The sequence below is a fragment of the Hippocampus guttulatus genome, chromosome 7, assembly GCF_054856545.1.
Source record: "Hippocampus guttulatus isolate MCC_2025c chromosome 7, RoL_Hgut_1.0, whole genome shotgun sequence".
Lineage (NCBI taxonomy): Eukaryota > Metazoa > Chordata > Actinopteri > Syngnathiformes > Syngnathidae > Hippocampus > Hippocampus guttulatus.
Genome location: NC_141267.1, coordinates 19,158,653 through 19,184,556, shown reverse-complemented (window position 1 = coordinate 19,184,556; position 25,904 = coordinate 19,158,653). Strand labels below are relative to the sequence as shown.

The 25,904-nt window shown below is 43.1% G+C and overlaps 6 protein-coding genes across 9 annotated transcripts in view; 1 reads left to right on the top strand and 5 right to left on the bottom strand.

The window, feature by feature from the left end:
* Window positions 1–4,444, bottom strand: part of fryl (furry homolog, like) — a 70,256-nt gene extending 65,812 nt beyond the window's left edge. For 2 of the 3 annotated variants that reach the window (XM_086116283.1, XM_086116284.1), the window contains exon 1: window positions 4,253–4,444. Coding sequence is in view for 1 of the 3 variants with exons in the window: in XM_086116279.1 (XP_085972405.1) it covers window positions 270–309 (40 nt within the window). In the remaining 2 variants the exon portion in view is untranslated. Of the gene's footprint in view, window positions 1–269; window positions 687–4,252 lie in introns of those variants that run through there. The other variant, XM_086116279.1, reaches the window with a different exon arrangement.
* A 967-nt stretch (window positions 4,445–5,411) lies between these two features.
* Window positions 5,412–7,586, bottom strand: ociad2 (OCIA domain containing 2). The gene is made up of 5 exons (XM_086115717.1): window positions 7,438–7,586; window positions 6,877–6,961; window positions 6,034–6,087; window positions 5,827–5,874; window positions 5,412–5,746 (listed from the first exon to the last, which is right to left on the bottom strand). Exons 1-5 carry the CDS (start codon window positions 7,492–7,494, stop codon window positions 5,553–5,555), a joined length of 438 nt encoding a protein of 145 aa, XP_085971843.1. The 5' UTR covers window positions 7,495–7,586; the 3' UTR covers window positions 5,412–5,552.
* Window positions 7,587–8,451: 865 nt separating this feature from the next.
* Window positions 8,452–14,472, top strand: dcun1d4 (DCN1, defective in cullin neddylation 1, domain containing 4 (S. cerevisiae)). 2 transcript variants are annotated; one of them, XM_086116399.1, is made up of 11 exons: window positions 8,452–8,553; window positions 9,730–9,800; window positions 9,885–9,924; window positions 10,385–10,472; window positions 11,182–11,261; window positions 11,338–11,408; window positions 11,508–11,599; window positions 11,678–11,786; window positions 12,415–12,519; window positions 12,855–12,957; window positions 13,123–14,472. In XM_086116399.1, exons 1-11 carry the CDS (start codon window positions 8,535–8,537, stop codon window positions 13,176–13,178), a joined length of 834 nt encoding a protein of 277 aa, XP_085972525.1. In that variant the 5' UTR covers window positions 8,452–8,534; the 3' UTR covers window positions 13,179–14,472. The 2 variants fall into 2 exon arrangements, with proteins under 2 accessions (XP_085972525.1, XP_085972524.1); XM_086116398.1 differs by lacking the exon at window positions 8,452–8,553 and having other exon boundaries at window positions 9,245–9,800.
* A 658-nt stretch (window positions 14,473–15,130) lies between these two features.
* Window positions 15,131–15,962, bottom strand: LOC147202892 (uncharacterized). The gene is made up of 2 exons (XM_086115737.1): window positions 15,610–15,962; window positions 15,131–15,540 (listed from the first exon to the last, which is right to left on the bottom strand). The coding sequence occupies exons 1-2, from the start codon at window positions 15,960–15,962 to the stop codon at window positions 15,171–15,173; spliced, it is 723 nt and encodes a 240-aa protein (XP_085971863.1). The 3' UTR covers window positions 15,131–15,170.
* Window positions 15,963–17,928: 1,966 nt separating this feature from the next.
* LOC147202891 (uncharacterized) lies at window positions 17,929–21,377 on the bottom strand. Its single transcript, XM_086115736.1, has 2 exons — window positions 18,082–21,377; window positions 17,929–17,968 (listed from the first exon to the last, which is right to left on the bottom strand). Exons 1-2 carry the CDS (start codon window positions 21,375–21,377, stop codon window positions 17,929–17,931), a joined length of 3,336 nt encoding a protein of 1,111 aa, XP_085971862.1.
* Window positions 21,378–21,433: 56 nt separating this feature from the next.
* lrrc66 (leucine rich repeat containing 66) lies at window positions 21,434–25,886 on the bottom strand. The gene is made up of 5 exons (XM_086115735.1): window positions 25,493–25,886; window positions 24,341–24,510; window positions 23,028–23,361; window positions 21,946–22,960; window positions 21,434–21,674 (listed from the first exon to the last, which is right to left on the bottom strand). Exons 1-5 carry the CDS (start codon window positions 25,863–25,865, stop codon window positions 21,434–21,436), a joined length of 2,133 nt encoding a protein of 710 aa, XP_085971861.1. The 5' UTR covers window positions 25,866–25,886.
* Window positions 25,887–25,904: the final 18 nt, after the last annotated feature.

The window sequence follows — 25,904 nt, the reverse complement described above, 5'->3', positions numbered from 1 at the left end:
TGACAGCTTTTTGGCAACTTTCAATAAATTTTTTGGGGTCATTTTCTGCAGATTTTTGTGTCTAAATTTTGGTCGGATCTTAAGTGATTTTTTTTCGACCGCCCAAATTTTGGAATATATTTTACTGTATATTCTTTGTCAGGTTTTTGAGGTACTTTTCTCACTGTTATTCTGTTTATATGCCAGATTTTTATCATTTTTATAATCTAAAAAAAAACATTTGTTTGTATTTGTATATTGCAGTGACTGACAAACAGAAGCCGACGTACCGTGCATCAAAATTGAGCTGCAAAGGAAGGAAGTCCACATCACTGCATCACCCGTCGACCAGCCAGAAAACTTCCAACATGGTGTTGAGCAAAAAAGGGTGAGAACGGGGTGGGCGGCGCAATGATATTGAGTCCAAACGACTCAGGCAGCAGCGTAGTTAAGTTGCAATGATGCGCAATATTCCGCCAAAAAGACGTAATGGCCTGTTTTCTCACGCCACCACACCTGTTAGTCATGGATGATCACACTTCCTGCTCCGACGCGGTGACTTCAAGTTCAACCCAACAAAAAATTGAGTCACACCGTTGAGTTTAAAAAGGTGTTTCCTGGTGTCAGAATTGTTCTTTTTTTTTCCCCAAACAAAGTCCTCCACTCCTTAAGCAGATTCATGACTTTGAACGGCATTAAAGTGCCACTACAACTCCCAAAGGATGAAAGGAAACAAGGTAAGTGAAGGGGGGTGGCTAAAGGTCAGTGTAACGAAAAGCATCTGATCAATGATTAGCTCGGCCTGAACCGATATGACCTGCAATCTTGCGAGAGTGCAATGCAATAGGGATGCTACACCGAAGGGGCGGGAGTTCTATTTGGCTGCGACCGAGGATTGACCTTACTGACATTTGAAGAAAAAAAAAACATCTACACTGTCATGGAAAAGTTCATATTTCATAATATATAGTGTTTGTGTGTTTTTGTACCCTTAATGGCGAATTACAACGTGAAGCCGAATACACAAAAAGTGACTCCAGTCTGTCTGCTTAAGAACAGCAGCAAATGGTGGAGGTGTGAAGACAACTGCAAGCATCTCCGCCAGTTACTCAGATCACAATATTTGCAAAGCTGTGGGAACGCATCGTTCTTATGGCGTAAAATGTTAGCCAACGCGAGCTAGCTGGTTAACAACATCTAAGGTGATTTGTTTTTCTTCTTCTCGGATCGAGCAATGTGTGAATTGTTTTAATGGCTTAATGATAAAATTTATACACTTGTGCATCATTTCCTTTGGAAAAGAATTGTACAAATCCAGACACTCTGACCGTTTGAGCTTCTACTACACATTTTTCTGGTGGTATTTTTCCATACATAAGAAGCAGTAAAAGTTACAAAACACAAACACACACACACCCCAAAAAAAAAAAAAAAAAAAAAAGCATCGGACAAAAGCAGCGAGGCTGTAGCTCAAACAGACGCAAAATAACAGGTTCGGCCCAGCCATAATCACAACCTCTTTCAGCGAAAAAACACGACGGGACGAGGAATGTAAAAGGATGTTAAACCCGTAGACATTCCTCTTATCAATTTCGCCAATGCCAGACAAGATCATATTTGAATGCAAGAACGGGATATTTAGTAGCGATGCAACTAAATACGTTGAAAACTCTCGCGGTCTCCTTCGCTCTGGTAAAAAAGAAGAGGGTGGTTTCCTCCCCAAACATCAATTATGAGCCAAAGCCTTGCTCCCAACCCTTGGGATAATCTTCCTCAGCAGGGCTCAATTATAGTTTATTTCCAGCTCCCCAGCTCAGCTCCACGCGATCGAGTGAAAGAAAAAATAAACATGTCGAGAGCTCACCGAGTCCTGTGCTCTTTTATGCTCCGGATAAATCTGCATTTTTCCGTCCATCAAAGGGCGCAGGCCATTTTGATATTCCACTGCCACCTGCTGTCAGCAGAAATTGACATCCAAGAGGCCTCTTATCGCATCGCAAACGTCAGGTGACCATACCCAGAAAACAGGTGAGCCGTTCGCACTCCGAGCTCCATGACGACAGTTCCTGTGGACAGTAGGTGGCGATAGAATCCTTTTCTGCTGCTCATCTCATCCTCACAAATGAGCAGAGCACGGGGCTTTCTTTTGCAACAATGAAAGAGACCTCTTGTCAAGGTGCGGTCTATTGCTCTGCTAAAAGAGTGAGGGGGGGGGGGGTCTGTGCTTACTTCCTCGTAGGCTGCTACTTGAGCACTTCTAAATATGGGCATGCTGACAACCGGGGCACCGCCATCTTTCTGTCCTGCCACGGAACTTTTTCACGCTGAGTGAGTGGAACATGAAAAGGGGCTTTGATGGCTAACCCAACTCCAGCTCCTGATGTCACTCACGAGGCCATTGCTCCTCACCCCACCCCGAAGGACACCCATCCCACGTGGATACTACAGTACTTACAGTATATTCTCTTTTGTTTTGTTATGCTTTTATACACTAGAGTGCTATTCATCTTTCTTAAAGACAAATTTCAAAACATTGGGGGGTTGACGGCATTTTAATTCATTTCAATGGGGAAACTTTATTTATAGTATTTTTCCTGAGAAAGAATTATACTCGCAAGTGAAGGTACCACTACTTGGGTTAAATGCAAATACAGGAGGTACACAAAGTGGTCTAGTTTTCATTGAATTAATCTGCCGTCCAAGTGACATTTACAAACACAATTGCAGATGGCAAACTGCAGCCCTTGTTGAAACAGGTGACCGGTATACTGAATGAAGACGAACGGGCCAATGGAGCAGGTGCTAAAGGGTCTTCACCAGCCCAAATATTTGCTCAGTCCTGTGCGTCAACGCACTTTGCGCAGTGCAGCGCCACCGTCAGCAGAAGCACAAGCTGGAGGTCACTAATTAGAGAGGTGCACGATGCATTAAAAAAAAATGGCAGTGAGACCAAAAAAATTTGTGCGTTTTGATTTTACACAAGCATTTTAAGAGATTTTTACACTATGTCTGCAATGCTGACTTGGCTGCTAATCCATGCAGGCCAGTTTAGAGGAGGGGTGGGCGCTCACAGTCTGGAAATTTCACAGAGCTCTCAGCTCAGTGTTTCAACATTGTGAGCCTCAATGCCATTAATGTTTCACCGGATTAAAACAAACACACTCATTCACGACAATTCTCCCTCTGATAAACGTTGAAATACAGTGAACTACGGCTGAACAGTTAATCAAATTCAAATTGACGTAGCAATGTAGTAAAATGCTTTTTGGAAATCATAAAGGCTGCAATATGGGTGAGTGAAGAAAACACACACACACACACACACACACATACACACATGAAAGTCTATTTTTTGAATAATTCTTTATCATCTGCCAAAATGTGTCGCCTCTTGGGGAGTGAGTTGAGGTCCCTGCCACGATATAGCGCTTCTATCTTAAAATTTTGCTCGCCAGTCAAAGCAGAAACAATATCTATTCGTATCTTGGGAAAGAAAAACATAACGGGTTACATATGTTTCAAGACACTATTGTGAACGTGTTTACCTATGGAAAGCGGGGCCATTTATTCTATATCTAAACCTTTTGACCACGTATTCAATATCCCCATATACGGTGATACTCGAATAATTTTCCAGAAACACACGAGGCAAAACAAATGCTTCATTGTAGCTGAGAATTGAAGTCCTCGGGCCAAGCCCTATCGTGGTTGGACATGTTGTAGCTTAAAGTCCCTAACAAACACGCCATCCGGAAAAAAAGAGACCGAGAGGGCAATTTAAGAGTGACCTCCCCCAAGCACAAATGCCATGTTAGGCTTGTTATTCCTTTGTTGATGACATTCGACTTGAATGTTTTTAGTGGTGTGTTCGCCTACTTCTAAACCAGGAGATGATTTGAAAACGCCTACGGTAGTTGAGAGACTTAACGCAGCATCCTCCCAGCAGCTTTGTTAGCCTCATGTATTGGGGGCTAATGTAAAGAGAGATGCTAGGTAGCCACAACAGCCAAGTTTGAAGTGAATGTTTCAACACACCAGGACAGGCTGCAGTGTTAACCGCCTTAAAAAAGGAAACTAGGGTGGACGATATGACACTTTTAACTCCTTGTTTGGCATGCTTTAACACTGGCTGCGTTTCATACCTCCCCCACCTCCACCACCACCACCACCCCACAACGACAAAGTTAGCGTGCGGTAACGTTGCCTTCATCACAGTGCGAATGACCACTACGTTCTTGTTTTTTTCCCCCGACAGAATAACGGCGTTACTTACAACTTTGTTTCCTTCTATGTCTTCTCTTTTCTCTTGTCTCTATCCGTCACTCCCCCGTTATATTTGAGCTATGCGGCCAGCTCGCACACTTCATTCGCCGAATAAGCTCCAACGTCCTGGCCCTCCTCCATTGGAAGGATTTGCGTAGTGGTGTGATTTGTGTTTTTTTTTTCTCCTCAATCTGCTTCGGTGTTGAAAGTGTCTGTCAGAGCAAGCCTGTGGTCACTTCGCCCCGCCTTTCACTGTTTTGATTGGCTTCGTGGCAATACGCCTACATCAAGCATAGCTTTCTATAGGACTAAATTAGGTGTCGATCTATCTAAAACCAACCATTGATTGGACGACGTAGTGAGGGTGACATTCCTACCGGCTCGCTCACTTTAATAATAGCGTACACCGAAAATGCACGAGACGGGCGGGTGCTTCGCTACATGATTACAGATAATTCATCTAGGACACAAAATACCCTAAAAGGAAGACACCCCAACTGTTGCGTAGGCAGGAGACGTCACACACGTTGTTTTAAGTGTACTGTAGTTCGTCAATGCGGTATCGGCAGTTGTTTGCCATAGTTTCATGAACTAAATAATAAATTAAAAATACATAGTTAAATAATAATAAACACACAATATCAAAAATATAATCAACACAATTATCAAATCGTCCCTACAATACTTTTGATGTGTTATAAAATCAATAATAATAATAAAAAAACTGTCGTTTTAAAAATATTTTTACGGCATACAAACACTTTCTGATCCTGTCTCAACTGTTTATTTTTACTAAACAAAATGTCATCATTAAATTCAAATATGATTAACATCAGTAAAACGAGCCAAACACTGCGATTGGCTGGCAACCGGTTCAGGGTGTCCCCCGCCTACTGCCCGAAGACAGCTGCGATAGGCTCCAGCACCCCCCGCGACACTATGAGGATAAAAGCGGTTCGGAAAATGAATGAATGAAAAACGAGCCGAACAAAAAAGATAATTTCCATGTGCCCCTCAGTTCATTGTAATGTATGTTGTACAGTGCTTTTAAATGTATTTTATACACCACCAAAAACTACAATGAAACCATGCAATGCACCAAAATTCTGACTACAGTACAGTACCGTAACGGTATTTATGGTTCAAATGACAACATTGTCCTCTAGAGGTGATTTTGTGAAAGTGCTGTTCATTTATTTCTTTATTTGTTTATTTTAATGCAGGGAAAGAGAAAATCAAAGGTATTTAAAAATCAAGTTACCATCCTTTGTAAAGTATCCCTGAATGATACATTAAATTTTTTCTTGTAATCATTCTGTAGGTCCCGCCGGAACTTTTTTCTTACACTCTTCGCACACATGTTGACAGAACCTGTGTCCGCGATTAAAGGGGCCAGACCAAGGCCCAAACGGTGGCTCGATCCCAGGGCCGAGTTCCTGGAACTTGCGACGACAGGTACTGATGTAAGATGCTTTCCCCACGGCAAAGCCAAGGATTCCGGCAACTGAAATTTAAATAATCTTGTGTCAGATCCTTACAAAAATGCTATATCTAAACAAACGGAACAGAAGTCATGTTCCATACGTGCTAGTTTTGGAAAGGGACCAAACCGCTTTGACGTTTTCCAAATACCTGCATTGAAATACAAACAATAAGTGAAAGCATTGATATTGTAAATAAGTTGTGTGTGTGTGTGTGTGTGTGTGTGTGTGTGTGTGTGTGTGTGTGTGTGTGTGTGTGTGTGTGTGTGTGTGTGTGTGTGTGTGTGTGTGTGTGTGTGTGTGTGTTAACCATTGTAGATGAGAGTCCCCGTGACAGCCATGCTGCCGACGGACAGGGGTAGAGCTAAAGAAAAGCAAAACAAAGATTGGGTCACTTTTAAAATGTCCATGGAAAGTAAGAGATTCATCCAAACCATACCACATCATATGTCAAAGAGACATGAGCGTCTGACCATTTTTATACGTTATTTGTTATTCATCAGGGCCCCTTAAAAACGTTAAAAAAACATTTTTGGGCGGTTTATTTTTTTTTCTCAAGTATTTTGGGTGTATAAAAAAAAACAAATCCTCGTCTCACCCCTCGGGTGGTGTCCGTCCCTCATTCAGCTCGGGTCCTCTACCAAAGGCCAGGAAGCTTGAGGGTTCTGCGCAGTATCCTTGCAGTTCCCAGCACTGCACATTTCTGGACTGAGATGTCCAATGTTGTTCCCGGGATCTGTTGCAACCACTCATCTAGTTTCTCGTGTTCCTTCTTTCTGATGTTTCCATCACTTGGCACTGCTACATATATATATGTTCCAGGAGCTCGGCCCCGGGATATATATATATATATATATATATATATATATATATATATATATATATATATATGTAGCAGTGCCAAGTGATATATATATATATATATATACATACAATAGTTTCAAGTAGATAGTATGGTAACTTTAAGTGCTATCACATGGCAACTGTTCTCCGCACACAGTGCTGTTTCCAGGGGCCACCCTACAAAAGAATGTAAACATGAGCTTGAATGCAATATTGATGGACGAGTCGGGCCCCAGTGCTTCCGTCTGGTTCCGCTTACGCAATCCATTCATTTGTTTGGGTATTTTTTATTAATTTTTTTGCAACATACCTCTATACCAGAAGCTTTCTTGTTGGCATTCTTTCCACATCTTCCTCACGTCTTCGCTGGGGATGTGTCCTTGAGAGGTGGGGCACTGAAGGCACACAAATCGAGACACTTTACAGCAGGAGTCACAAATAGGGACTACATTACGTGCTCATTGACGTGCTCCAAAAATAGCTCACCAGTGATGGGACATTGTGATTTCCTAAGAATATTGTGAAGGTGGTTATGTTTGTGTGGTGTATGTTTGGCAGGTGGGGACCAAGCTGTTTATTGCCACTCCCAATTTAAACATGAAACAAGGTGAATTACACCTTTTGTATTTAACCAAACAGCATTACTTTGTCTTGAAGTAGCTTAATGCTAGTTCATAATGGGAAATGCCATAGACAGGTTAATGAACAGCATTGATTTCTCAGTCATCAGCTGGTCAAGCAGTACATGAAGTGCATGTCAAACTGTAGTCTTTAGCAGTTCTCATGAAGTACCTCAGTTTCGAAAAGGTTGGTGACCTCTACTTTACAATCTCTACATTCGCAAAAGCCACCCAAAAAGTTGAAAACGAACCTTCCATTCGCCCTTTGTTGCATTTTCTTTCTTCCCACTCACTTCCGTACTCATCATGTTAGAGCCGCGGAGTTTCCTTGTGTGACTTTTCACTCTGTGCCCAAACCTTTAGTAAAGACTCCTCCCTGCATTTTTATGGGCACCGCCCCAACTAAGAAAACACACAAACAGCCTAACAGTGGAAAGCTGTTTGAGATTAGTAAGACATTTCAGTGCAATAGTTGAATGGCCAAGCTTTCTAGTGGAGTGCGTAAAATAATGTGCAACATTGACTGAAAGCGTGTTATGGTGTTGTCTGTGACTAAAGCTCTGACGACACATTTTTAATTGGTCATAGAATTTTATATCTCATTGCAGAAGTCAAAAAGCCACAGAAAACAAATTTGAGACTCATGTTACCTTTGTTTCTTTGCAGGACCAGAAATCATAATGGGCTAATGTGATCAGCTACTTGTTTCATAAGATTTTTTAAAGCATTTTTACTAAGTATTCAGTCAATACATATCAAATCAAAAAATAATTTTAAAATGAAGGAAAACACAAATTAGGTCATTTCTTTTTTTCTTCAGGTTGACCCCTTACATAAGTAAATATTTTCCAATATTAGACCATGGTACCAAAAGAAAAAAAAACACATCTATAGTTAAATTGTGAAATTAATTGTACGATATTGATTAATGATGGTACATGCCGATTTGGGGTTGTCTCATTCACTTTAGTGCGTGGGCGGGCTCCTGACCGATTTATTTTTGAGGAGAAAGCACGAGTATCCAATCGAATGGTAGCACAGGCGGAAGTGGGACTTATCCGGTTAGGATAGTTTCAATCATGTTTCTATTAACCAAAACTGGACCAATGAACTGTCAGGATGGGCCACGCCTATTTTGGGATTAGTGACCAATCCGATAGGACCATGGGAGGAGTCAATGTCGATGCGATTTTGACGAGAGCGCTTGAGTTACCAATGGAATGGGAGCATGGGCGGAAGTTGCATGGACCCGGTCCCAATCACAGTCCGTGCGGCGCGGCATTACGTCGGCCTGCTCCGCCCATAGGCCGGTCTGCAGACTTCCCACAGACAGTTGTGTTTCATAAAGATGCACTCTGATGCAGCCAGTAAGTAGTAGCCCCAACCGGCTTTTTTGGTCACATTACGGGCAGAACAGAACACATTCCGAACATGAATAGAAAAGCGTTCGACTCGATGGCCTTTCCGTGTTTCCCCAGCTCTGCGGGGTTCGATGAATTTCTGCTATTTTGCGTCGGTCTCTTTGTATTTGCCAGTGCGACAACAAAGGACGTGTACAGAGTCTAAATTGACTCCAAATTCCTGTTCGACACCACACTTTTTATTTGTGTGAAATCATTTGTACGTACACTCTTGCCGGCCGCATTGCTTGATTACATCCGATGTGGGGGTTTTTCGAATGCGAAGGTTTAGTCTCATGCTTCTCTCCCTGGGTTGCAATCTTTTTCCATTTCTTTCAGTCTCCGTTGACGGACGAACGAGTTTCGGCTCGGGGGAGTTTAGTGGACGACGTAATGAACGTGGAAATGTGTCAAATGCGTGTGAAGGTTTTTAAGAGAGTGAAAATTGTGACGCAGTTGAGTTATCATCTTTAATTTGGCCTACTCGCTGCGTTTAGCCGGCCTTCTTATCACCCAAATTGGCTCGTATGCTAACTCGGTCATTCGCGCGTCGTATTTAACAAATATTGGCGTTTTTATAATGCGAAAAAGCTTGTAAATCAATCGGATTGAATGTTAAATTGGGGGGGGGGGCAGATGGCTTTGAAAGAATCGCTGGTGTTGTCGAGGTCTTTGGGAATTGTAGTTTCTGAAGGCTGTGGCCGAGCCTTGCCGCCTTTGGGACTCATGGCGGAAATGGACCACAAATCCCAAGCGCACACCTCTTTGCTACTTTGCAAACTCCGCGCAAGTTGCGATGTTATTTTCGGTACACAAGCTAACGCTAGACCCGCCGTGTCACTTTTAACGACCACTTTGGACTGGCATTTGAGGACCAACGGGAAACCAAATAAACACAATTTCGAGTCACGTCAAGAGTCCGCCCCTTCGTTTCGTGTTCAAACATCACGCCGTGGCACTCTAAAGCTAAGCCGTGAAGATCTATTGACACCGCTAGCGTTAGCCGACGGACGGGATCTTTGACGAGGCAGTGACGTCATCTTCGTGCTTCTTCGTGTCTCTTCGTACTTGACTTGACTTCCATGTCCGCAATTGCTTATAATAACCGTACCTCATGTCTTTTATTATTATATCTTTTGACAGATTTTCATCTGAATTCTCACTTGACTACACTGGCCAGCATCCATAAGATCCACCACACATTGCACAGGCTGGTAAATGCATACGGCAACATGTTGTGTTTGTTTCTGAAGCGTATACTTGTTTGGCTTAAAAGCATTTGGCATCTCTTCTGGCAGAACCTCACGGAAGACGCTGAGCAGGAGAGCCACACGTCAGGTAATATCTGCATTGTTTTCCTCACCTGAATGGAGAATTGTCTTACTCCATTTTGTATTACTCCATTGTCCCATCTAATAATTTTCCCGTTCTAATAACACATTCGGGAAAAAAACATTCGTTGCACATGATTTTTTTCCAACATTTCATGCAAATATCTCAAAATATTTGGTTCTTAAGATTTCATTTTTCTCAACTTCACACCTTTTTCCCCCATGACTTCATCATAATAAAAGAAAAAGTTTTGTTTTCAAGATTAAGGGAATTTTGAAATTGTATAAACAATTCAAAGTGATTATGAAAACTGCAAAAATATTAGAACGGAAAAGAGCAGTATTAGACTAAAATTTCACATGTTCAATACAAACAGATTTTTGACAAAAATATTAAACAGTACAAAAGTATTTGACCCCAAATCTTGGATGAATATATATATATATAAAATGATCTTTTTCTTTAGCTTGTTGCTCCAGAGCCATGCCCCCGAGGAAAAAGAGGAGACCCACTGCCGGAGATGACATGTCAGCAAAGAAGAGTCGCCAGGACAGGTAGGATATTATTATATTTTATTATAATATTCTCAACACCAAGGTGTATTTTAAAGGCAATTACAGACGTGTTAAACAACCAGTTGTTATTCATAGTTTTTCGAATCTATTATTATTTAGATAAAGATACATACATTCTTAAGATTTAAAAAGTCATATTTTAACAGGTAATTTTCCAAATATATTGAGAAATAGTTTAAAACTATCAGACAAAAGTAAAAAAAATAGTTTTGCTCAAAATTCAAAATTATTTAAAAAATGATGATGAAATATGATACTATTAGCTTGTATTATCCTTTCAAAATTAAATATATTATCAGGGAAAATACTATACGAATATCACAAAAATACACAAAATAAGACAATCAAAAATACATAATAGAAAAAATATTTTAAAATATTTGACGTGAACAAAACAGGTTACAACTTTTTTTTTCGCTCCTGCAATTATTAAACTCAACTCAACTGTATTTATAGAGCACTTTCAAACAGCCATCGCTGCATACAAAGTGCTGTACATGGAGCAACTAACATATACAACAGTTAAGCAACAAATCGGTAACAAAGACGGTAGAAAGCACCAAACAGCAAAATCAAGAACAAATCTGAGTCATGCTGAGTCAAATGCCCAAAAATACAAGTGAGTTTTGAGGCGGGTTTTAAAGATTATTGGTCAAATAACTTCCTTCTGTTCTTTGTGCACTTCCAGAAAAATTGACTCTCCACTCATTCGTGAGGAGGAAACCTTTTCCAACAAGAGATGCTTGGAGTGGTTCTATGAATATGCGGGTGAGCAGATATTTTCTTGATGCATTGTTGATTGCATTGTTTTGGTCATGTGATGTATGATGCTCGTCTCTGATAGGCTGCGACGACGTGGTGGGACCAGAGGGCATGGAGAAGTTCTGCGAGGACATTGGAGTGGAGCCCGAGAATGTAAGACCCCCCAAAGACATTTAAAAAAAATAGAACAAATTGAAAAATGCCTGAGAATTTTTTTAAATGATGAACCTAGTGGTGTTTTCTGTATTGTAGGTGGTGATGCTTGTGCTGGCGTGGAAGCTGGACGCTCAGAGCATGGGCTACTTCACACTGCAGGAGTGGCTGAAGGGCATGGGCTCGCTGCAGTACGTACGCGACCTTTTTTTTGGGGGGGGGGGGGTGTTTTCTGGTCTGGTTCTCCATCTGTCGCATGCTCTTGCCAGGTGCGACTCTACCGAGCGGCTGAGGAACTCACTGGACTTTCTGAGGTCCGTCCTCAACGACAGCACCAGCTTTAAACTCATATACCGATACGCCTTTGACTTTGCCAGGGTGAGTCTGCCAAAAGTGAAATCGGTGTGCGTGCGGAGCTTAGCTACAGGAGATATACAGTCAAACCTCGGTTTTCGAACATCTCGGTTCTCCACCAATTCAGTTTTTGACCAAAAATTTAGAGTTTTTTATGCCTCGGATGACGAACATGTTTCGGTTTCTCTAACAAACTGAGCGCACTTGAATGCACCACTTGACTCCTCTCGCCTTCCTTACACGAGGAAGTGATGCTTCCTCGTGTCGCTTTCGATTGTGAGCAGACGTGTTCAATAAACATTTTTTTTTTTTTTTTTTTAAAGATCGAGGTTTCGGTTTTCGAACAGCCTTCTGGAACGGATTATGGACGAAAACCAAGGTTTGACTGTACTATGGAAATTGGAGCAGTGCACCAACTTGTGGCATTTTGGTGCTATGTTGAAATTGGTTAAAGGAGTTCCATTTGAAACAAATGGAGCTTTCCCGCTATGTTTTCAAATTTATGAGGATTTACATTTCAATGTCGGTCGTTCTGGAGCATTATGAGTCCGTTTGACGGAAATGTTGGCTTTGAGGAATTGAGTGTTAAGATAATAAAGTGTGTGTGTGTGTGTGTGTGTGTGTGTGCGCATGCGCGCGCGCCCTTTGGTAGGAGAAGGATCAGAGGAGTTTGGACTTGAACACGGCTAAGTGCATGCTGGGGCTTCTGTTGGGAAAGACGTGGCCCCTCTTTCCCGTCTTCAATCAATTTCTAGAGGTAAGGACGGCCAGCTGTTGACGGCCGCAGAGGAATTAATAAAGGTAAAGGACCACTTCTTGTATTCAAATGTTGCACAAGCATTCATAACATTTGAAAGTGTTTTTAAAAAAGTATTGCAGCAATGTGAAAAAGGATGTGATGAAGGAGCTGAGCCGAAAGGTGAAGCGCTCGATTATTGCCATGGTTCAAATTAATAAGTGTGGTCTACTGTGTAGGAATTCCACTTTCGTCGGCGTCCTCCGATCTTTACTGTTGGGGGGGGAAATAAACTAGGGTTAAAACTTCTGACATGGAGAGAAGTGATGCCATTGTGCTCCTGTTTGATTCCCCAGCAATCCAAGTACAAAGTAGTCAACAAAGACCAGTGGTGCAACGTGTTGGAGTTCAGCCGGACAATCAACTTGGACCTCAGCAACTACGACGAGGACGGAGCCTGTAAGTCAGCCCCGCATTAACCCTGACCACTAGGGGGCGTAAGAGAATTCCCACCCAGATTTTTTTTAAATTTTATTTTTTAACCTTATAATGTCAATTTATGCTCTTTGAGGCCCAACTCAACTCTCTACTACGCCAACCAAAATCTTCTTTCTCTCCCACCAGGGCCTGTCTTGTTGGATGAGTTTGTGGAATGGTACAAGGAAAGACAGATGTCCTAGCAACAAGCGCAAAGAAATATATAATAATAATAATAAGTGAACATCAGAAATACTGTGACGACCGCAACAATGAGAATCACAACGTGAAAACAAATAAAAACAAACAGCCACGGGTGAGGGTGGGTAGCTGGTGGGTGCACGTTTCCAGATTTGGTCAAGTTGGCTTAGCCCAAACCCTCCTTTACCATATTCCACCAGGAAGTGTGGGAGAAGTCAAAGGAGAGTCTTAAAAGGTGAGCACATTTAGTAAAAGGAAAAAAAAAGTCACATGGTCGGTTCCCATGGCAGGTTCCTGCTGCCTGTGGTGTTTACTTGATTAGTGCCAGTCATTTTTTTTGTTGTTTCTTTTAGCACCAAAAACCACATTGCTGCTAATTCCATTTGGGTGGGCCAGAGAGGCCTCCCCTCCCCCTCTCCTCAGCATTTATTGGTCCCCACACTGGACCAATGGATGCATCAACTTAGCTGTGCCTCAAACTTTACCACACACGTAGATAACAGATGTACATATGTGTAAAGATTGGGAGCCTGTTTGATGTCAAACTCGCTGCCAGTTTCCTACCCCACGTGTGGTTCAGTCTTCCCTTTTAGTCCGATAGTTTCAGGTAGCATCTCCCTCACTTCCCCCCACAGAGTGTTGGAACGAGCATTTCTAATAGGTCGGAACTGTATAATAGCACTCTGCTGGGGTTTCTTTTTTTGTACACATTTCTGTCTTTGGCTGTGCCGTGATGCTGACTCGTCCAAATTATTTTAATATTTGCATGCAGATCCCGTCAGAGCCATTTTTCCATTTGGTTGTTTTTTTTCTGTACAGAAATTTGTGCAAATGTTTTATACTTCGATTTTTTTGGGGGGGCGATATTCACCATCATGTTTATTGTTTGGTTTCCCGACGGGAACTCATGATTGTGTTTACCCTTGTTGATGTTAAGACCTGGGGAAAAAAACATAGGTGTAACCTCATGGTGGAACAAACGTTCACTCTGTTGACGCCACGCGAAAAAGCTTGCGTGGCGTACGTGTTTTTTGTTTTTTTTTGGGCAGTGCATCCGTTGACTTGGCGTGCACACGCAAATGACACCACCACTGCTTTCACTGTATGTGAAATAGACACCAAGCGGTTGTGTATAGATGTAATTCATGTTCTCAGATGATCTTGTGACAACGCGGGAAGGTGAACGTGCTTGTCCCAACTGTATATATGTATGTAAAACTATGTGTCTATATGTCGGTTTTCACTATAACCAATGTCTATATACTTAAATAAAAAGGGTTTATTAACTTAACTCCACTCGGCTTGTTTGGAGCACTTTATTTCGAACAAAGAAAATCTGCAAAAAAAAAAGACAAAAACACAACGTTAGAGAATCATGGGGAAAAAATAGACATAAATAGGAAGCACTGCAAGCTTATTCAATGTAAGAATACCCGGTTACTCGGATTAACATGACACTGGATTGAACATTGAAAAAATGTTTTCAAACCTTTAGTGAGCCAAGGCACAATTTACGAAATCCCATGGGACACACCAAATTTTGTTGAACAAAGTTATTGTGTTGTGTGGATGACAAGAGTTTAGTTGAAGAGCATTTAATTGTTCTGCCTGTCAGTTTTCATGGCGTAGGCCAAAAAGGTTGGCGGTTGAGCATTGAGCACCGTCGGTGAAATGTTGGAAAAAGTACAGGCCCTGGAATTTGCCCAAAATGTCTGCTGCAAACCAAAACGGTTGAATTTATGTTGTTTTTTTTTTAAATCCCCTAATGCTGATTTGCAGAAATAAGATAAAAAAGATGTCTACACCAATTTACAACAAATGAACTTTGATTCCTCCTTGGGACCAAAGCTTAGTAAAATATATTACCAATTTTCATAACATGTACATGTACATATAAATTAATGGGAAAACAAATCAGAATGTTGTCTGTCTGACAATAAAATAGCTGACAGCTTTGCACCCTGAAAAGGATTTACATTTTTTGGGGGTCAAATTTAAACTTGGCTAATGCTTGGGGTATAAGAGCTTTTGGAATTCCGCGTTAACTCCACGGCCTCATCTGGCAGTGGTGTTGTCGGAACAGGGGGCGGAATCTCCTGAGTCAGCGCATGCGTTCTGTAGCGGAGGATGTCGTACGGAAGGTCTTCTCCGATGCTCGGTGAGGTATAAGAGACAAGGTCTTCTGTTCTGTTCTGATTGGAATTCCCAGAATTGCCACGTGGTTGGAAGTGTCTCACTTTTTCATCCTTGTCCCATGTTTGTCTTGATTCCGACATGGCTTTCAAGGCGCTAAGTCCCTTTCTTTCCGTCTTTTCTGATGCGCCCTTCCACATCTCATCGGTGCCAAATGATGACAAGGAATTGCTGCCTAGGTGAAGAGATTTTGTCACGGTTGTGCTCCTGTTTTCCTGTGCTACCTCCATAGTGAGGGACCCAGCTTGAGTTTTTGGGAGTCCTCCAAGTGGAGATGGTAGGCTTGAGTCCGGATGTTTGGAGGGATCAGACAGGCGGGTCCTCAGTCCTGTCCAACGTATTGCAGCTGGTGGGCCCTCAGTCGAGTTCCTGAAGGGTCTGGGGGCAAGAGATGGGATCTGGTATCTGCCACTATAGGAGGAACCACTTTGTGTTGTCCCTATGTTCACATCTGATGAATCCCTGGTGAGGGGAGTATCATCCCCATTCCCTAGACTGGGAATGGTTTTCGGAGCTACATGAAGGGTCTGGTTTCTAGCCGTATAGGGTCTGGCACTATAGGAGTAAGAATATATTTCCCTGGTGGAGGACATATGATCCCCAGATCTTGGCTTAGGAATGGTCTTCGGGACAAGAGATGGGAGTTGATATCTGGTGCTATAAGAAGAACCATGTAGTGTAGTCAGTCCGTCAGTATGTTGATCCCTGGTGGAGGTATCATTTGGTAGAGACGAAGGCTTGATAATTAAACGTCGGTATGGTATCGGCGAGTCGCTGTGTGGTGTAACTGACCTCGGAACCTCCGTCATCTCGCTGGCTTCCCCAACCTCACCCGTCTCGTCTTCACTATTGTCGGAGGAAGGCTGCCTTGGCACAGTGGCAACCTGCGACTTCTCCGCTGTCTGTTGGGTCTCGACAGTCCGAGTTGCATACGAAGAAGAAAGCCTGGGATCATGAGGCTTTGCTCTCCATTGTAAATATTCTGTGGAGTCAGCTTCATTCTCACTGCTGCTTGATGAATCCAGACCTTGTTTTAGAGTAGCAGGAGCCATCACATCCAGGTACATCCTTATACGTGGCAGACCTGTTACGCTTGACTTTCCTTCACTTGTCGGACCCACTGCTGGTTGGTCGGTGTTGTCGTGATTTTGCGCAGCGGTTAGAAGTGATTCTGTGTGTGTGTTTCCTTGCCAGCCAAGTATTGTATGCTTTTGTTTTGTTTGCTCGGGGTCACTTTCACTGAGAGGCACCACAGGTGGTTCGCATGCATGCGATGTAATTTCAAGACGCTTTCTGAAGCGAGAGAACCCAAGATGCATGTTGGCCCACCGTGACTGAAGCTCTGAGTTTATTTCTGGGGTAGCATTGCTGAGTTTATCCCCCGTGGTCTCGGGAACAATGACATATTTTTCTAATTTGATGTTAGAATCTTTTTTGGGACTACGAGGGACAATGATCGCAGGAGATTTAATGGAACTCTTGTCTGCCACCTTGAGCGAGGCTTTTTCATCTTGGTTCTCTTCGTCACTGTCACTTGTGGAGCAATTTGATTTGGAATAGCAAGCCTCAGGAGAAATTCTATCAGCAGCCAGTTGTTGTTGCGGAGATGACACTTTGATATCCAAACGTCTGCTGACACCCAAATATACCCGGGGCAGTGCCTGTGTCTCCATGGCATCAGCATTAGTATCGTCTTGTTCGTTTGAGCTGGTTGGTTGATTAATACCATGTGACACATTGGAGGGTTCAGTTGAAGACCTTCCCTTCTGTGTCTCATAGTAGTACCCCTTTCTTTGTCCATCCACAAATGTGTCCTCCTCACTGTTGCTACTGTAGGTCGACGCTGGTGAAGGAGCTTTAATTTCTAAACGCCTCTTGATTCGGAAAGAATCCTCAAGGTCAAGCAATGACCAAAGTCCTTGTGGATCATGCCCAGGTTTTGTCAATTCTGCAATGTCGTACCGAGCTAAATTTGCGGTCCCTTGTTCCTGTTTCATGGTGACGGATGATAAATCTGAGGTTGGTGACAGCACTTGGAAATTTAAACGCCTTTTAATTCGGAAAGAATCCTCAAGGTCAAGTGAGGGCCAAGATGATTGTGAGTCAGAACTTATTCTTGGAGATACGTTTATGGGATGGTGAGTTTTTCGGGTCCCAAGGTTCTGTTTTATAATATGATGAGTGATGTCATACTCACGGTCACTGCTGGACAAAGAATTTGAGTGTGGTGAAGGTACGTTGATGTCCAGACGCCTCTTAATTCGGAAAGAATTTTCAAGATCAAGTGTGGGCCATGTAGATTGTGGTCCATAACTTGGTGCTTTAGGGACATAACTGGTTATTTTGGTCTTCCCATGGCCCTGTTTTTGAGTGTAGTACATTGTTTCATCTTCACTTGAAGTTGGTAATGGTGCTTTGAAATCTAATCGTCTCTTAATCCGGAAGGAATCCTTAAAATCAAGTGATGTCCATGGTACTCCTGGGTCATAACTCGGTTTCATGGGGTACCTGATTGTGTTTGTGACTCCTTGCTTCTGTTTTGTGGGGTGAAATGTCATCTCATTTTTGCTGTTGCTGCTGGAAGATGAATTTGGAGTTGCTGACAGTTGTTTGACGTTTAGACGTCGCTTAATTCGGAAAGTACCATCAAGATCAACCATGGGCCAAGTTGCTTGTGGGTCATAACTTGTTGAAGGTGCTTTAATAGGGTACCGAGTTACTTTTCTGTTGTCTTGTTCTGGTTTTGTGATGTAATTAGTCACTTCATCATCACTCTCGCTGTCGGATGATGCATCTAAAGTTGTTGATGTTGCTTTGACATCTAGTCTCCTCTTAATTCGGAAAGAATCCACAAGATTAAGAGTCGGCCAGGGTGAATGTGGGTCATAATTTGGTTTTGGTGATCCTTTAGAGGAGTATCTATTTACTTGAGTGGGTCTTTGCTCATGTTTTGTTGTGTGATGAATTGTTTCATGCTCACTGTCTGTGCTGGATGATAAATCTGAAGGTGGTGAAGGTCCTTTGACATTGAGACGCCTCTTGATTCTGAAAGAATCCTCAAGATCAATTGTAGGCCAGCGTCCATGTGGGTAATAGCTTGGTGTTGTTGACGCTATTGTGGAGGACCTGGTTACTTTAGCAAGTCCTTGTTCCTGTTTGGTGATGTCATGAGTTGTTCCATGATCCCTGTTTCTGCTGGATGATGAATATGAAGGTGGTGAAAGTACTTTGACGTTGAGACGCCTCTTGATTCTGAAAGAATCCTCAAGATCAATTGAGGGCCAAGGTGATTGTGTGTCATGATTTGGTGTTGGAGGTGCTTTCATGAGGTACCTAGTTACTTTTATGGTTTCTTGTTCCGGTTTTGTGATGTAATTAGTCATTACATCATCGCTGTCGCTGTCGAATGATGCATCTAAAGTTGTTGATCTTGCTTTGACATCTAGTCTCCTCTTAATTCCGAAAGAATCTGCAAGATTAAGAGTGGGGCAGGGTGCATGTGGGTCATAATTTGGCGTTGGTGTTTCTTTAGAGGAGTATCTCGTTACATGAGTGGGTCTTTGCTCATGTTTTGTGATGTGTTGAATTGTCTCATGCTCACTGTTGCTGCTGGACAACGAATCTGAAGGTGGTGAAGGTCCTTTGACATTGAGACGCCTCCTGATTCTGAATGAATCCTCCAGATCAATTGAAGGCCAAGGTGATTCTGGGTCATAACTTGGTTTTGAAGGGGCTGTCATGGGGTACCTGGTTAGTTTTATGGTTTCTTGCTCCAGTTCTGTGATGTGATTGGTCATGTGATCGTCGGTGTCGGATGATGCATCAAAAGTTGTTGATGTTGTTTTAACATCTAGTCTCCTCTTAATTCGGAAAGAATCATCAAGATTAAGAGTGGACCAGGGTGCATGTGGGTCATAATTTAGTGTTGCTGATTCTTTCGACGAATATCTAGTTAGTTGAGTTGGTCTTTGTTCATGTTTTGTGATGTGTTGAATTGTTTCATGCTCACTGTTTCTGCTGGACAACGAATCTGAAGGTGGTGAAGGTCCTTTGACATTGAGACACCTCCTGATTCTGAATGAATCCTCCAGATCAATTGAAGGCCAAGGTGATTCTGGGTCATAACTTGGTTTTGAAGGGGCTGTCATGGGGTACCTGGTTAGTTTTATGGTTTCTTGCTCCAGTTCTGTGATGTGATTGGTCATGTGATCGTCGGTGTCGGATGATGCATCAAAAGTTGTTGATGTTGTTTTAACATCTAGTCTCCTCTTAATTCGGAAAGAATCATCAAGATTAAGAGTGGACCAGGGTGCATGTGGGTCATAATTTAGTGTTGCTGATTCTTTCGACGAGTATCTAGTTACTTGAGTTGGTCTTTGTTCATGTTTTGTGATGTGTTGAATTGTTTCATGCTCACTGTTTCTGCTGGACAATGAATCTGAAGGTGGTGAAGGTCCTTTGACATTGAGACGCCTCCTGATTCTGAATGAATCCTCCAGATCAATTGAAGGCCAAGGTGATTCTGGGTCATAACTTGGTTTTGAAGGGGCTGTTATGGGGTACCTGGTTAGTTTTATGGTTTCTTGCTCTAGTTCTGTGATGTGATTGGTCATGTGATCGTCGGTGTCGGATGATGCATCAAAAGTTGATGTTGCTTTAACATCTAGTCTCCTCTTAATTCGGAAAGAATCATCAAGATTAAGAGTGGACCAGGGTGCATGTGGGTCATAATTTAGTGTTGCTGATTCTTTCGACGAGTATCTAGTTACTTGAGTTGGTCTTTGTTCATGTTTTGTGATGTGTTGAATTGTTTCATGCTCACTGTCGCTGCTGGGTGATGAATCGGAAGGTGTTGGAGGTCCTTTGACATCGAGACGCCTCTTGATTCTGAAAGAATCCTCAAGACCAACTGTAGGCCAGCGTCCATGTGGGTAATAGCTTGGTGTTAATGACGCTTTTGTGGAGGACCTGGTTACTTTAGCAATTCCTTGTTCTTGTTTGGTGATGTCATGAGTTGTTCCATAATCTCTGTTTCTGCTGGGTGATGAATATAAACGTGGCGAAAATACTTTGACGTTGAGGCGCCTCTTGATTCTGAAAGAATCCTCAAGATCAATTGAGGGCCAAGGTGTGTCATAATTTGGTGTTGGGGGTGCTTTCATGGGGTACCGAGTTACATTTCTGGTTTCTTGTTCTAGTTTTGTGATGTAATTAGTCACTACCTCATCACTGTCGCTGTCAGATGATGCATCTAAAGTTGTTGAGCTTGCTTTGACGTCCAGTCTCCTCTTAATTCGGAAAGAATCCGCAAGGTTAAGAGTGGGCCAAGGTGCACGTGGGTCATAATTTGGTGTTGGTGATTCTTTCGACGAGTATCTAGTTCCATGAGTGCGTCTTTGTTCATGTTTTGTGATGGGTTGAATTGTTTCATGTTCACTGTCCCTGCTGGACGATGAATCGGAAGGTGATGGAGGTCCTTTGACATTGAGACGCCTCTTGATTCTGAAAGAATCCTCCAGATCAATTGTAGGCCAGCGTCCATGTGGGTAATAGCTTGGTGTTGAGGACGCTTTAATGGAGGACTTGGTTACTTTAGCAAGCTCTTGTTCCTGTTTGGTGATGTCATGAGTTGTTCCATAATCTCTGTTTCTGCTGCATGATGAATCTGAAGGAGGCGAAAGTACTTTGACGTTGAGACGCCTCTTGATTCTGAAAGAGTCCTCAAGATCAATTGAGGGCCAAGGTGATTGTGGGTCATAATTTGGTGTTGGAGGTGCTTTAATGGGGTACCGAGTTACATTTCTGGTTTCTTGTTCCGGTTTTGTGATGTAATTACTCACTACCTCATCGCTGTCGCTGTCGGATGATGCATCTAAAGTTGGTGATGTTGCTTTGACATCTAGTCTGCTCTTAATTCGGAAAGAATCCTCAAGATCAACAGAGGGCCAGGTTGCTTGTGCATCATAACTTGGTGATACTTTAGATGGAGGCTGTAACATGGTGGTCATTCTTACGTCCTCACTGTCACTACTCGAGGAAGAATCAGGCAGTGTTGACTTTACATTTAGATGCCTTTCAATGCGAGGAATTTGCTGAAGGTCGATAGCAGGCCACCTTGTGTCTTTCCCAAGGCGAACCTCTTGCTCTCGAAGCCCTGCTCTGTCAAACCTTTGTGGTGCCTCTGTGAGGTGAATTGATCCATCCTCAGAGTCAGTGCCAGATGAGGAATCTGATCTTCGTAACGGTGCTTTGATATCTGAATATCTCTGGACTGCGATGGTATGCTCAAGATCAAGCGCTGGCCTCTGTGTTTGTGAATCAAGTCTCGGCGGTACAGTAACAGGTCGCCTTGTTTCTTCACTGTCACTGCTGGATAAATAAATTGAAGGTGCGACTCCTGCTGTGACCACCATCTCTGTCCCGGGCTTCTTGCTGAAGCTTGTAGTTTGACGATCATCTTCACACACTTTAATATCCAAACGTCTCTGGACACGCATGGAATGCTCAAGATCGACTGCAGGCCACCAAAGTTCTGTGTCCTGATCCAGGCTAGGTTCATGTCCACTTTTAGCGTACCTCCTCCTCATGTCCTCCTCTTCCTGCAGATCTGGGTTGACGGTGTATTCCGAAGGTTCGTCGTCGCTCATATATGAACTGGAGTTGGATGAGTCCTTCCTGTTCAGCCTTGGCATAATTTGTCTGGAGTAGTTATAAGATCCGACGGGGCTGCTGGTTCTCGGAGATGTGCTGCGGTCGCTGAACTCAAACTGTTCCCCATCATCCTCTGGTTCTTCTGCTAAAATTCGGCCATTGTTTGGGTGCAGAATGGGCTCAAAGGCAAATCCTGGAGTTTTATTTATGGAAATTGGAGGTAATTCTGTTGAGTTCTGCTGAACAGTGTCCACTTCTTTTTGGTCCTTGTCAGACAGTGAGGAATCCGACAAACTTCCCCTCCTCTTGAGGTTTTGGTCTGAAAGACCTCTTGTATCCTCTGAATCCCTTCTCTCCAGACTTCTCTCACTTCCTGAATCTCCATCTGTGACCATTTCACATTCAACCACTGTACCGTTTGCTTTTGTTTTACGTTCCTTGTTGTGATATTTAACATCGTTTTCTTCCCGGAAGTCCACAGTGCTGAACGTGACTCTCCTTTCCCTATGAGGCCGCAACTCCTCTGGGTCCTCGCCTGCCGAGTAGGCCTCGTTGTCATATTGTCTCTCCTCGGCTGTTGAGACTGGGTTGGATGTTTTCTTCCTGGTGATCCTCTTCCAGAGCATGTCGATGTAAGGTCTTAGGAGAACTCCCAGGATGAAGGCGACCAGAAAGGTGATGAACACAGACAAACACACGGCTAACGTCAAGTCGGACTGTGCCACGGTTTGGCTCCTTTCTCCACCTGTGATTCTTTCAGTTACACTTCGGGCTTTTCTGCTAGTCCCTGCAATATGGAGGTGAAAGACAGACACCACCTGGTAGTCCTCAGACAAACACACATAAAGACCAGTGTTTTTCTCTGTGATGGCACTGACGAGGAGACCAGACTGAGGTTGGTTCGCAGGTACCAAACCAGCGGGTGTCCGCCATAATCCGCCTGGGAATAAGACACATGAGTTGTTTATTTGGTTTCTGACGGTGTGGAGGATTTGTTTAGTCGTTACCTTTTGTGGCGCAGGTCAGCAGAACCTGGGAATCCCTATGGACTGTCACATCTTGGTGGAGCTTTGGCTCCTTTTCAGCACTCCAACAGTTCAGATCGTCGTCCTCCACTTCGAGAACGTCCGCACCGGCGAGAATGGGCGGCGAAGCGCAAACCAAATCCCAGGAACGTGAGCCTCTGCTCCTGTCTAAAGCCATCCATCTTCTTATGCTACGCATGTTGCAGTCACAGCGCCACCTGTTTCCAGCCAGGTGAACATCCGCCCCGATGGTGTGTAGAGAGAGGTAGATTGAAGGGTTGAGGCTGGTCAACATGTTGAAGCTCACATTGAGGATCTGCCACGAGGCAAATGTTGGTGAAAGCACAGCTTTAACGAGACACATGAATAGGCTCAACATTGGCACTTGTGTTTCCTTGGCTCGGTTTGTTCAGTTCTGTTGTCATGTAGTGTCTGAAACGGTGATTAATCGCCACCAAAATTCATATGCACACTCCTGCTCTTGTCCACTTCAACTTGTGAAGTTATAAAAAATGATTTGCACCGTGTTTTGAATTGACATCAAATGTGAGCCCTTATGAGGAAAACACACTATGACCACCACCAAAACTAAAGCATTGTGCTGATCGTTTTTTAAAATTTATTTTTAGAAAGTGGCCAAGAGTAGGAATGTGCATCTGAATGGTAGTAGTGATTGGATTAGATTGGATCATTGTTTTCAGACATTTAGCGACCTATGAACAATTCCGCTTACGAAAAGCCTCTCTGATTGTTTTTGTGTATCTTGATCAAAGAAAACGTTCTCTTTTAAATCAGCCATGGAAAAGGCTAGTCGTTGTGACACATGTTTTGAGGTCGAAGTGGGCCAAAGTAGAGCTGAGAAGTCCTTATGTATTTTTGGACTAATTGATCCCTGTCATTTTGACAGTGATGTATTTATAATGACTTTAAATGAACAAATAGTCTCCGGCCCCTGTCGTGAATCTCACCAAGATATGGAGGAAGTGGAAGGGCACGTGGCCATATTGATAATTTCCAATGGCCCTTTCTAACTACTGATTTCTCCAAAACAATTTGATAACATTGAAAATGCAAGCTAATATCATTTTCCTGAAATTAAAAAAAATGATCAACTTTTTAGTGACAATTGAACCATCCCGGTCGATGACTCAGGTCCAAATACTGTACGTTCCTTGCCAAGACTGCAGCCAATCTTTAGGGATTACTGTGCAGATGCAAGATTCAATATCAAAATCGGTATTGCCGATACTAACACATTCGACATGATACTACCATTGTATTATGTGCTTATTTACCTTGAGCTGTTGTAAATGTCGGAAGGCGTCCGAGTGCAAGCTGTTGATGAGGTTGTGTTGGAGGTGAAGCTCCCTCAGCCCTCGCAAGTTGTCCAGTTCTCCAAGATGGATGGTGGTGATGCTGTTGAATGACAGGCGCAGGATCTCCAAGGTCTCCACAGCACTCAAGCCTTTCGAGCACAGCAGACAGTGAAGAAGAAAAGGCTCATCACTGGATGCACAAACTCCACAAGCGTACTGTATTTTGCTCGTTCTCTGGACTTTTTTTGGAATTACTAAGTGTATCGGTGATGATCACCACTGAGTAGGAAACAACTTATGGCTGGGCTGGACTTTGTTTTCAGTTCTTCCACAAAAATATGCAATTTTTCAAAACCTCCAGTCAATCAATTTTCAGGATTTGGAGAGACTGTTAAATGCGTTTTTATTTTTATTTTTATTTTTATTTTTTTCTCTTAGCCTCCGCAGAGCCGTTAGATGACATAGTGAAAAAAAACCCATTTGTGTTAACTCACCAAGCATTATTATTTTTTTATACTTAAACCCATCCCTAATCATAGTTTTACACCTAAAACTACTTTTATACCAAAACCTTTGCTTGCCCCCCCCTTTTTTTCGACACCCAACCCAAGACACCCCGCCCTTTTTGTTGTTGTTGTTTTAAAAAAAAAAAAATCCAACGCCTATTTTTTTGTCTCACTCAATCTCACAAATAACATCAAAAGACCCCAGTTTCTCCATTTTTTATTAGAATTGACTACCAAAAAAGATTTGCTCATTAGTTTTGAGCCTAGCTCAAATCAAAATGAACTTCTAATCACATAGGAGCCATCCTGCAGCCTCAGAGGCTCTTGTGAGAACCTTCTGGTTGTTCCAAAGTCGAGGCTTAAAACTAAATGCGATCTCCAATTCTGCATCAGAGTGGTCAACTTTGGATCACCCCACATTAGGAGCTGAGATGGGTGAGTGAAATCTTTCAAATCACTCACTTTGGTTTGTATGTGATGTCACCATCTTCTTCCTACCCTTTACATGTAAACCTGAACCTGTTGCTTGGCCTTGGGGGAGGTCTGTTTTCTCTTTGAGTGCCATAACTTTTGAACGCCGTGATCCGATGTACCTAATGAAGCATTTACGACTCTTGTGACTCACCCCGTGGTAGTCGTCGCAGCTGATTCCTCTCCACAGATAACAGGTGGAGGTTGGGTGCCCATGAGGCGCACCCTCGGCCCTGGACGCGCCCGTGGATGCAGAGTGACAGGCGCGCAATGCTGTTGTTGGCCAAGCTTAGGCTGCGTAGTCGAGGGAGCGTCCGGCGCAGCAGCGCCACCCGTTCGAGACCGTTGTGAGAGACGTCCAGATGGGCCACAGAGTCTGGAATTTTTGGCATAGTCCAGAGGCCTGCCAAGGAGCAGTTCAATACGGAGGTCCCTCGGCACGAGCAGGACGCCGGGCAAATCAGCGAGTGGCAACGGAGCGCGAAGCAGGTGAGCAACAGCACCGAAACGATCGGAACCCGAGCCATCTTAATTATCCACACCGACCATCCGCGCTGCACAATTGA